This window comes from Spodoptera frugiperda, chromosome 30, assembly GCF_023101765.2.
Source record: "Spodoptera frugiperda isolate SF20-4 chromosome 30, AGI-APGP_CSIRO_Sfru_2.0, whole genome shotgun sequence".
Classification (NCBI taxonomy): Eukaryota; Metazoa; Arthropoda; class Insecta; order Lepidoptera; family Noctuidae; genus Spodoptera; species Spodoptera frugiperda.
Window position 1 is genome coordinate 3,948,956 of NC_064241.1, and position 13,005 is coordinate 3,961,960.

At 34.9% G+C, this 13,005-nt stretch overlaps 1 protein-coding gene across 4 annotated transcripts in view; it reads left to right on the top strand.

Annotated features, from left to right (window-relative positions):
• The window catches only part of LOC118269616 (angiotensin-converting enzyme), a 220,152-nt gene that overhangs the window by 182,623 nt on the left and 24,524 nt on the right, over positions 1–13,005 (top strand). For all 4 annotated transcript variants that reach the window (XM_050706773.1, XM_050706775.1, XM_050706776.1 and 1 more), the window contains 2 exons: positions 11,213–11,429; positions 12,459–12,626. In XM_050706773.1, coding sequence (XP_050562730.1) covers positions 11,213–11,429; positions 12,459–12,626 — 385 coding nt within the window. The remainder of the gene's footprint in view (positions 1–11,212; positions 11,430–12,458; positions 12,627–13,005) is intronic.

The window sequence follows — 13,005 nt, forward strand, 5'->3', positions numbered from 1 at the left end:
TTTCGAACGGTTTTGATTTTATACGTAGTTGGTTTGAAATGTCAATTTGCTTGTTTTTAAATGAGGTCATGTTCTAAGTTTTATAGTTAGTTATTAAAGTGTTCTGAAAGTTCTGGAACTAATACAAATTATGTTCTGTCTTATTGTATCCTTTGTCTGTTAATACAAATAGCCCTAAAAACATTAGAGTTGACAAAGTATTCTAGATTTTTGAATATACTTATTCACATCGTACGAGTAGCCAACGAAGTGGAGTTTATATTGAACAGGATAAGAGCTGATGATGTGCTCAAACATGTCGATTTTGAAGTTAGCTTTAAAGTGCCTAACAATTTTAATAAATTAATCCATTAACGTTACATATGTATCTGTAACATTACACATGATGAGCAAACATAAGCTAATAAGGAAACAACTCCAAACCAAACCAAATATAATCATACAGCGAATTAATACATACATTACTCAGTTTACTTTGATCCAGAAACAGTTCCTAATAAACTTGTAAACTAAGATCAAATCATCAGTGTGTACTCTACAGTTAACTTTGTAATTCTGACACCACAGGTAACTTCCTAACTCATTAACGCGAATGACTGTGGACCGATAACTCGGTTCGAATTTACGTTCGAAGTTGCAAACTTTCTTTACCAATTCTGCTCCTTGTTTGTGCTAAGTTTATTCGTTTATGCTTGGTTGTTGTCATGCGATTAGGTTTCTAGATGTTCTATTTTGATTTCCTGAGCCTTTAGCTAAATGGCGCTTAGGGCTTGTCTACCAAGGGAGTTGAAAATTAAATTATACGGGATTGACGTAAATATTGACATGTGTCTGTGTCATCCCCATACATTGAGGTGTTCTGCTTTTTTGGTAGACAAGCGTTATAGTGGTATTTGGCTTTATAGCCAAAATAGGCTCTGGTCCATTGTGACGTCTATTAATCTTCAGAGAGGTTGCTTTCAGTGGACTTACATCGCATTCACTTTTCTTCATCATAATTCCCTTGTGACCATTATCTGTTGCCATATTACTTAAACCACAGATATAATGAATGAAGGAGATGCGTGGTATACGAAATGCATGCAAAACCGTTGAAGAAACAAATTTCGAAGTTACTCTCAACAACTATTTTAAGACCAAAAATAATGACAATTTTGATGTTATTGCTCAACATTAATTTAACTCCAGACCTATAGTGCTTAGCAGTCGCTCTTTTTCTACTCCTTGATCGCAACGAAGCGAGTTGTTTTGTTCATCGACACTTATAAGATTTTTTATGAATAGAGTTAGTGGTCTTACGTTTTCGCCGTCGACATAAAAGTTCTTTGCCTACGTTAGCTAGTGCAAAACCTTTTTCTTCAAACGCTGTTTACTCTTTTATCTTGCGTCAATATTTTTTCACGATTGCTCTGTTTTTTTCTCTTCTTTATTCTTGTTTGTCATTTTGTCCTTAACTCATTCTTTGTGCCGTAGTATTGTCGTCTGCTAATACTTTACCGATATTATTTATTATAGCGAACAATTTTCGATGGTAAAGTCATAAATTATCCTCTTTGGTAAGCGGATTAGGGATGTTGGTATTTTTTTCATTATATTATACTTACATTTTTATTGTATGCCGTTCCTTTTACCTTTTGATATATTATGTAATTTCTTGCTTACCTTTGACAATAATATTGTAATATTTTCGCTTAAATCGCGTTTTTCCTTTGTGGTTATCCAATAAAATACCTTAAGTTATTAACAACAAGTTACAAATTGTAACTTCGATTTGTATTTTTAAATAGTAATACTACGTACTACGCAATATTGTGTATAAAATGTTTCCAATAATCGTAAGTCAGTACTTCATCAAAATTTGATTTGACTCATGCTTCGGAAAATTACGAAACAGACACGACATTTCGCTTGAATGCTACTAGCATTCAGATTGAAACGCATTCACGAATTCCTGATACGAAATACAGTAAGGTAGTTAATAGCTCACGTATGTATGTATATGTATCAATATATTCCGAATCCGAATCACTATACTTAATTAATTATTTAGAATCGTAGCTCCTGATATTCGGTAGCTATATATATCGTATGTAAACTCCCTTGAATTTCTGTTTGAATTAGTTTCTATGTGTATTTGATTTGGTTACTGAAAGCTAGCTTCGTAGCTCTAATGTGTACCTATAGGTCATAGGCCTGATAAATTTTACTGGAAGATAGTTTAAATTACGATTTGTGTTCTTTCTTTGATAAATCTCTAGTTATTATCTAGACTTCTAGAGCCTGGAAACTGATATAATTAAAACGTATATAGTTATAGAGTTATTTTAAAATATTAACTTCTTTTTCTTTAGGTAAATATCTTGAGGAAAACTGAGCTTATAATTTCTGGTTATGAGTTTGAATTCGCCAACCCCTATTGAGCAAGCGTGGTGTTAATTGCTCAAACCTTTTCTGTGCGAGAAGAGGTCTTGATGTGATGTAATGTGAAAATTCTACTATAGTCCTTAGATTCTATTCTCTAATGGAATAAACCATATGTTATATTGTGTTATGAACATTATATAAAAAAAGAAATGACTAAAAATTTTAGTTTATTCTATTAACTGCGACTTAATTATGATAACTAGAAGACTACAAAGCACCACATAATACCGTCACCAACAATATAGGAATAATTTCATCATCCCAACAAAATACGCACATAATGAATATTTCATACATTGTCAACGTTATAACAACATTCACTCAAACCGACCGGACAGCCAGAGAGGGTGATAAAACATTTTCAAAGCTTTAAATTTTTAGTTAGTAAAATAGCAAAGTGCTTCACAAACTATGAGTTATAGACACTATTTCACGTTTTAGTAGAAATGTCTCACATCTGCATTATATGCAATTGCAAATGGAAATAAGAGCAACCATCGGACTGGTATAAGGATGCATATTTCATAGCCGTAACGCAGACCCGAAGAATTGCGAGACTTATCAATATATGCATTTTCTAGCACGAATTTGTGGCTGCATTTGGGAAAATTATTAGTTTTCGAATGGGATTTTGTTGCGTTATTTTTGAAAAATGTGGAATAGTATTGAGGGTGGAGGAATATCAGTAGATCATACTTTAAGCTGTTATTAGTAAGTGAGGAATGCTGCTAGTGATAAAACTTTATGCTTCGTTTTTAAATTCATAATCGATATGCGATTTTTTAGAGATTTAGAGTATCATCAGTTTTTAGTGGCGTTTCAGTACATATTACTATGAAAATAATATACTCACTTTTTGAGTAAGTTCAATTAATATCAGTTATTGATTGTAACAAAATAACATGAGCGGGTTACTGGGACTTCAGCTCGAAAAACAGGGGTGATTTTTAGATAGTAAGAGTGTCATTGGATGTTTTTCTCCTGTAAAAAAGGGATTATCATCTTAGGGATTGACTCTTCCCCAAGCCCAGAATAACTTACTAACCTTTGTCAAATCTGCGATCAATACAACTACGATTTCCTTATACGAAGACCAGACTTTTCCATGACCATAATTAGTCCAATAATAGGCAGAAAGTTCTAGAATCGTTAAGGAAAAATCTAACTACGAAATATTTGTTATCTTCCGTCATATTTTTCGCACAGTCCCTGATGGCCTTCCCTTCTACGAAGTGTTACGCACAAATGGCTCTTAGCTGGGAAACAAAATTATTGCCTCTTAGGTAATTCAATAAGATGTAATTATTATATCAGTTGGGCTTTTTCCTGATCTTTTTCTAACTGGGTCAGGGAGATAGATCGTTGAGTCTAAAGTAATGTAACATCAGATCTATCGTTCCACAAAAAGAGGTGGTGCTATTGTGATCACAGATGGGGCCTAGCAAAGCTGATGCCTGATCAGGAATGCGGACAACCTAGCTCCAGAGCTCCGGGTAGAAAAGCAGGAGTAGGTTTGGTACTTTAAGAAAATCTTTTGTAGTATACAGATAAGTGATTGAAAAATGATTTGCCATTGCCACCATTATACCCCAAAGCACTTGTATGTCTGACACAAAACCCTAATTTTAGAATATGAAACTTCGAAAATCTCAATTAGTATTTAACGGAGAGTTCCTTCTTAGTCGAGGCATAAAGAAAGAAAAATAATAATCAATATAAATATAAAAGACATAAAAACACCAACATTATTTCACAAAGAAGATAAATGACCATTAAAATAACAATTATTTCTCCACCAGCTTAGCTTAGCACAATATCCCAGCGAATTAAATTTCCAACAACGATAGACAGGTCATTATTACTTGAAGTGAACGTTAAACCTGCCTGTTTATATATCGGAGGGGAGGATTTGCTGTTCAATAGATCCTCTCAAAGGCTTTAATTTAGTGCACGCTAAGGATCGTTTATCGCAGTCAATTTTGTGAACAGCCTGTAGGTTTAATGTTGTAACTAAATATAGGGGCTAGCTTTTGTTTGGTGGGAGCGGATTTAATGTAGGTATAGGTATTTTTATTTCTGTTTTAAAACAGTGTCACACATACTACCCTTCGTAGTAGTCGTAGTTACGAGTTACCGGGGCTCCAGCTCGAAGAGTAGGAGTAGGAACGGGGTGGTTTTCAGTCAACAAGAGTTTGATACTGTAGTCTATAGCCTTCTTCGATAAATGTACTATTTATCCAACACAAAAATAATTACTCAATTCGAAAAAATTGTTCCGGAGATTAGCACATTCAAACAAACAATCTCTACAGCTTTATAATATTAGAGACATTCTTCAACTTTATTAAAAGCCGATAACCACTGCTTAGAAGATGAGTAGATTATTATCTACTAGAAATTAGTTTCATGTTAACAAATTAAGGAATGGCTTCCATTTGTTCCTGACTCCAAACCGGGATTAAATGTGTATCCTCCATGAAAGTGCGGGATCCTGAATTAATCCCGCAACATCTCTGTTAGCATTACACACATATTCTAATGCCACAGATATTATAATGTTCTGGATATCGCTAAAATGTAATCCCTTATTTTCTATTGGAGGAAAATCATCGAGGTGAGAGGGAGTGTCAGACTCTTACTGACTAAAAACCATCCCGTTTCTACTCCTGTTCTTTGAGCCGGAACCCCGGTAGGTAATTCGCAGCTCCGGGTCGGGCATCAGCCCTACTGGGCCCCCTCTACATTGCATTCAACTGTGATGACACAGCGGTTCTTAGAGTATCTAAATTTGAAAAAAAAGACAGGGTTTTTGAATAAGATGTACCCCATTCTACACCAGTTATAATTGTTAAGTACCTATGGCGTGCGGCCCTATAGATGAAATAGAAAATAGCCAATAACTCGCGCTGTGATGTCTCTGATTAGCATCATGAACTTCTAATTCCGACTTTTATTTCGACGGAATTCATCAGAAATCATCTCCAAAAGTAGGAGATATATGTTTCTGTTAGATTTTAGAAATAAGAAGAACGAAGACAAGTTTGAAGTCGGTTTTTTAATTAACTATACGAAGGGTATTATTTTAAAAAAGATATTATAATATTAATGCCAATAACCTTTGTGTATCTCCTTATATTATTTGGTCTTGCATTGTGCCTTATCTAGATAATGAAATATCTTCGTTCTAACGTTCGGACGGGTTAACTAGAATATAGTTAATGCACCACACATACAGGCCGCGGCGCGTAGCTTACTGCTCCAAATAAATATTGTTAAAACTGATTACGTTTCCACGAAAACTGTGTAGTTTTTTAAATATAAATCTAGGTTTTTTTTATTAAAAAATATATACAGTAATCCAACATCCAAAACATTGGAATATTGAACATTTAAAAAAAAACAATATTTCCTATAAGTTTCTCTTTTCTTTTTTGTGTTTGTTTTATACTTCGTGCTTTAGTCCTAGGTATAATTTTCAATTCAGGCTAAAAATTATGATTTTTACTGGACTAGCTTCAGTAAAAATGGTTTTTTCCCCTTTTAAACATTGATTAAAGTCGTGTTTTATACTGAAAGAGCATACGCGAAACGCAAGCACCCTTAAGTGACGAGCATGCATGAAAAGGAAAATACTCATGAGTGTTGATGAAGCGAAAGAGGTATGTAAGATTAGTAGCAATAGCCTAACCCCATGGTAGACAGGCGTGAGGCGTATGTGTACAAAAAATAAAGTTATTATAATATATGTTTTATGTGAATTTTGATATTATTCAAGAATTTCTACGTAAGTTTATATACATACATGTACGTTAAAATACAGTTACCGTTAGATAAAACGTAATGAAACCAACGCAAACGTTAATAGAGTTCATCTCGGGTTCAGTGTGGTACAGTCATGAGCAAAATATATACGTATTTCATGAAATTCTAATATTTGCAGTACGTGTGGCGTTGTCCATCTAATACAGGTGGTATTAAGATGGCATCAGACAAAAGATGAGACGAGGTAGATGGTAAATAACGGTGAGGGTAATCAGGAGTTCTACTATAAGTTTATAAAATAAATAAAAGATTAGATCTTTATAAGACAAATCATTTCCATTCTTACTTGATTGTCTTCAAGTATAAAGTGAATGAGTTGCTTATAGGCATGCACAAACGTCAGTAGTATCATTACTGAACGAAGGCTTCTTCTCACACGGAAAAGGTTTGACCATTAGTCACCACGTTTGTTCAGTAAGGGTTGTCAATTTTGGCGGTTGGCAAAAACAAACTTACAATTAGAAATTATGTAAGTCCAGTCCAGGGAATAATTTAATAAATCCAAGTTTCATCACGACGTTGTTCTTCACCGTAAGTCGGTAGTCTCTAAATAATGTCACACACACACAGGTTTTGTTCATGACTGTACACAGAAAATCTAGACTTGTTCCAGACAATATCTAAGTGGTACCGTAATGTGTGGAAATCTAATAACGGAGTAAATGCAAATTGTAATATTCATGTAATATCTCCTTACATTCGGGCATTCGCTGTAACCGCTGTAATATTGAGTTTGTAGAGATTTTTCTGTCTGTAGTTTTGATATTATAATCTAAGATTTTTATGATCTCCTTTTCTCTTGCTTTATTTCTTTGTCGAGTGATTGCTAAAGTGTGACTGTTGAGTTTCCCAGTATTTGTAAATTTTAGGAAATTCATTCTCATGGAATCTGAATTCTCCTCACTTGATCGAGAATGCAACTATGTTAACACTTTTTTGTGGGGGAAAATCATCAATGACTTCTCCTTCCGTGGGACTAAAAACCACCCTGTTCTGACTTTTTCTGCTCTTAAAACAGGAGTATATAGGTGTAGATTCAGCTAGGTAATCTACGGCTCCGAATTATATTAGCGATGGCAAATTAGTGATGTCATATCTGGCGAAACTGGGTGGGTATATTGTATCTAATATTTACTCTATCTACTCATTTAGGGAAAGGATGTCGTGCCATTTATATTACAGTTAATATTTATAACACACTTAAAATCTTCGTACTTATTATTCTCCTACAAAAATCGCTCTTAATTCCCTCTAAATAGGAGTTAACTACACTAATTGGTGTTTACCTTTTCTCTAATAAGCCACAACAAAGCCCTCAACCACTTACCCGTGAAGAAACTAGGTAATTGAAGATCATACGTGATTGGAATACCTTGGGATCAGATGAGAGGCAACCCTATGAACTAGTGGATCCTTTGGAAAAATTAATAAAATGTTCCGTAAAGGGATGGTATGCAAATTATGTAGTGCTGTTCACCGTTGCTTAAATAAATTTATGTTAAGTGGAGAGCATTTTTTTTTATTTTAATTGCCGTGGAATTCTGTAGTTAAGGGATTTTAAAACAGTTTAGAGTCCTTAAAGACAACGTGCTACTTTAGTTTATATAGTGTTTATTAGTTTCAGAAAAAAATATTTATGACTAATTAAGAGTGACTAATCTTGAATATTACTTTGAGACGGTTATCCCGACAATGCACACGCAACGCACTAGTAACGCCTCTAGTCTTATTGCCGGCAGCGATTGCTTACCAGCAGGTGATCCGTCTGCGCGTTCACCGGTTTATACCATAAAAAAAAATCTAAAAAGTATGATAACCTATTGATCCGTGCTATAGTTAAAAGTTCTGTCCATTCAATTACAACCAGCATCTTCACAATAAACCACTTATAATCTAAAAAGCCAATCCAAAAACGATTTTAAAAACCAATGTTTATATATAAAAACTACCATCATCAAAGAAAACTTTCTATTTGAGACGTCACTTACAATACTTGGAAACTTTTTTAATAAATCTAAACTAAGTACATCAAAGAAGTTCTTTTCATTATAAGATAATGCTTTGTCATCTGCATCAGCTGTTGGGGCATTTTCTAGAAGTTCTCAAGGCATATCAGTATTCCTGTGAAGTATAGCTAATGTCCCACCCTCACATTGTGGTTGTTCGAAAACTTTCAAAATGTCTTACTTTCTATCCTTAAACTTTTGTGTACGTGACGGTTCTTGGTTGTGTCTAAAATTACAATTCTTTTGTAATGTGGAATATTTTTCGCGATCATTGGTGTTGGACAATCTTAATAGTAATATAGACCTCATAAATATAGGTATCTCTGCTTGCTACACCTGAGCAGATTAATATGTCCATACAATGAGTAATGTTATTTTCTTTACTTTTTCGAATCCCTCTGTGTTTATTTCCCCCACTGTAGTAAGTACTAATTCTAAATGACTGCCTTGAAGCTATCGTTTGAACAAAGCTAAGTACTACCACGTCACAATCACCCCATATCCTCGTTGCCATTATCCAAAATGCGGTCAACTATAACTCGTTACCAAAAGAAAATCGCATCTTCCAACAAACAAAATTGAGTCTTACATTGTTAAAGATAAAACTGATATTTGGAGACACGTGAACGGTCGTTACCGGCGCCACTGATAGGACAGTCGCATCGATAGAACGGTCAGTATCCGCACTCCCGTTGTGCTCAATTGAGTTGCCTTTTGCTGGAAACTTAGCGTTGCGTACTATACGCAAATTTCGGTGAAATAGGTCACTACTACTTGACACCGGTACCTCAGTCAACCGAGTCGAGTACGGGGAATTGAGTTATGACCCGACATGTTTGTCAAAGAAAGTTAAGGAACATTTGCATTAATGAGAAAGACACGGTCGACGTAAAACTGAATACATGAAAATTGCAGCTAAATGCTCTCATATTCACAAAATCAGGCACACTACATAAATTAGCAAAGGACATGCAGATATAATTTTGTCAGGCGATTTAAAACGGATTGTTGTTCTCTAAATTTCGGTATAATGCCTCGAATATTTTATCTCACACGTCCAAGTTTTAAAAGTAATCACGGAGCTTGTCCTATTTGCGCAGCCGTTAAATCGCTTTTTGTCTGAGTTTCATGTGAAACAAATGATTTAATTTCAGATTTTCTAAAGCTCGCATTCTCTTGGGGATTTGCTGCAATAATTCAGGATGTAATTTACATAAAAAATCTTTTGCATTTCCTTTCTTCACTTGATGTAGTTTTAATATCTCGTCTGAAAGATGTTGAATGAAAGCAACAATCGCTTTATGAATGCCTGGTCTTTAATTTTCTTTTTATCATCGTGACCCTTTCAACCGAATAAAGGATGAATAGCCCCCGTTTTAACGTTTATACGTAAAAAATCTTTAATTTTGCGGCTCCCTCATTAATTCTCGCTTTTGGGGTTCTCCCTTATTGCTTAGATAATTGATACTGAGCTGGTTTAAACGAAGTTCGCGTTCATAATGAGTTAATTGATAAAAGATTATATAATCATTGTGACTGCAGCCAATTGTTATGCAAACTTTGGGATTAGAGTTGGAAATTTTTAAAATGATTCAATAAATGGGAAAATTTTGTAACATTGTTGTCATTATTTGAATTATTCATAAATTCATGGAAAACATAAAATGTATTGGTACCTAGATTGAAATTTTAGGACGGATCAAATAAACGTTTAAAAAAACGTGACAGCGAAATAATTTGAATTTCATTCCTCCAGAGATTGGGTTCACAAAAATGAATAAATTCACAAAGTTTGTCGTTCATGAAATTTTATGTATGGCATTTTGAGTGCCGTGAAATGCCCGTCCAATAAGGGACATGGGTGACAGGATCTCTGCAAATTTGTAATCTGGCATCATCATGTTCATCCAGAAAGGTGTTGTTTTATTGTGACATGAGTTAGGAGTTAGGGTCCTGTTTAATATTTTACGACTGCTAGACATGAGATGAACATGGGAAATTTCCTCTTAGAAAACCTCGCTACTTTTCTACTTACCTCGACATTTATTTGATGGCCTGTACTGTAATAAAGAGAGGATTTCCTCAATGAGAGGGGATTTTACTGAATCCGCGCGAATCCAATATAGATTAGTGGGCCTTTCATCAAATCTCCTTCTAATGGGTCGGCAGTAAGGTGCGATCTTATAATTTGATCGAAACGAACGTGTGAAACACCTCATGCAACTTATTATGATGGGAAAAGTTGCTGGTAGAGGGAAAACTGCTAAAGGAAATAATCGCTATTGTGTTATGGTGAAAAAATTGAGCCATGAAACGTTTTTGTGGGATCTAAATGATGATGCCAAAATTATTGAGCGTTATTGAGTTTGTATTGTTTGTTGTTTTTCTAATGGAAGTAATTGGGATACTACGGTGGTATGTTTATTAAGGTTTTCAGAAAAATCAAAAGTTTTTCTTTAGTTGGGGAACGAGTTTTAAAGCACCTTCATAGTACTTACACGTCAAAATGTTTTTGTTACTAGAAACTTCTATGTTTACGTCACCGCTTCGTAGGAGCTATGAGTGCTTTCTGCTGTCTTGCATAAAGTGTACTCTTAAAAGTACTTCACCAGTTTCATTTTAGATCAGTGCTCTCATAGTGATAATGTTTAAAACATTTTTCAACCACATATTTACTGATTTTATGCATTTTGTTTGTTTATTTTTATACCTTATGGGAAAACCTCTTATGACTTAATTTAAACCACATATTTGTTAACATCTTGGCTGACAATATACGAAAAATGAGCAAAATAGGCCACGTAGGCCAAAAAGTGCGTTATTTTCTTTAAGCTAATTTGAACTCTCTTTACAAATACGGCATTATAACAACCACGCCACATGTTGGATGGTGGATGACCAATAAATATCATATTCACAAAATAAGACGAAACCTTAAAAACTCTTTTCTTTCTTTACAGATCAACAATGAGTCCCACTCTCACTCTCTTCTGCATTTTCTTCTACGCTCTGCTATCTCCTCTACAATGCGGCACTTCATCCAGCGCTGATGATGACAGGAGATGGCTAGTGTCTCTAGTGGACCTTGTGGAGTTGGATTATGTAGACCATTGTGAACAGAGAGCCAATGCTGCGTGGAATGAGCTCACTGGGAACAGTAAAGGACTAGCGTCAAAGGTTGGTAGAACAATTATTAGTTTTATTTTCTCTTATTTAGATAATATTTTCTACATTAACCGACCAGTAGGACTACTCCGGTTCTCCAATGCGAAGTTTCGTTTAATTGTCGGCCGTAGTTTTTAATGATTTACTAATGAAATTACTTAAAATAACGTTATATTTTTAATTTCAAACCAAAACCTATTTATTTATCTTCATTTCATTCGTTCATTGTTATTCAAGAAAGTTCGCAATAAATGGAATTGTAGTACCGAAATTTATGTCTTACTTATGTCGCCTTCTGATCCTTTAGTAGGGAATGGGGATTAAATTACAGGTCCTCTTTTGAAAACGTATGTGAGAATAAAGAATTATTCTCACAATTATTTATATGAAACTAGCAAACCAGGCGAACTTCGTTTCGCCACCAATGATTTTCCCGGTTTTCTGGCTTTTCTCTTGAATTTTTCCAGTTTTTTTTTTGCTATAAACCTCACGGAGCTCGAGACCTTTCCAACGAATGCAAAACCGTGGAAATCGGTTCATGTGTTCTGGAGTTATAGCATCAGGAAGGAAAACCCGACTTATTTTTATATAATAGATAAAATATTGGGTGTGGTTAAACTCACACTCAATATTTTATGTGCATGATATATTAAGTGAGGGCTATTAATTATTTCCATTGCTCATATTATGTTGTATATTAAGTGCAATTAATTAAATTGGTTGTACTTCGTATGTCGGTTGGAATTTCCATTTACGAGAAAATAATATAATACGACATGAATGTTATTTGATTTATTCATAAAGATCATGTTGTGAGTTTTTGGTTCTTCGATATGAACCCAATGTATGAGAATATTGTTAAATCCTCTACTTGGGATATTAAAGTACGAAGTTTGAGTTACTGAAGTTTAGAGTTTAACTTTTTGTAGGCCCAGTTTCTGCGAGCCAGCTACGTTAAGTAAAAACAGAAGTAGCAATGTTCTTCTGTTCTTTATATTGGCTTATTTTTTAGATAACTTATTTAATTTATTTTACCAACAGTTGGAGCGCGACAAGACGTTCGGCATGTTCGTGTGTCAGCAAACGAATGACATCAAGAGCGCTCTGACCGCGCATGCGCTCTCCGCCGACGACCACGTGCTCCGGCGCAAGGTGAAGCTGCTGTTGCAACCTGGAGACACCCTGCTTGATACTGAGCAGTGGATAAGAGTGAGTTCTTTTGCTTACCTATTATTTTATCTTGTTATCCTAAAGTCTTATTAGTCAAGAGTAATAATTAGTTCATTTCTTAGATATAGTTTCCTCTGATACTAACCTATGTAGCTGTGGGAGGAAGATGCGCAGTTCGAGTATGCAATGTTTCAATAGTAGAGAAGCCATCTATAGCACACATTCAAAGCACGCACCTATAGCACGCATCTTTCCATATAAAAAACATACATAGCTTAGCTGAGTCCGTTTCCTCGTGATTGTTGGAAGCCAAACGCATCCACAGCAACGTAGCATAGCACATCTTTGGTAGAAAAGCACTCTTATGGAACTACTGGGGTCCCATAAAAGTTCCGTAGACATAAGAAGATGACGTTTA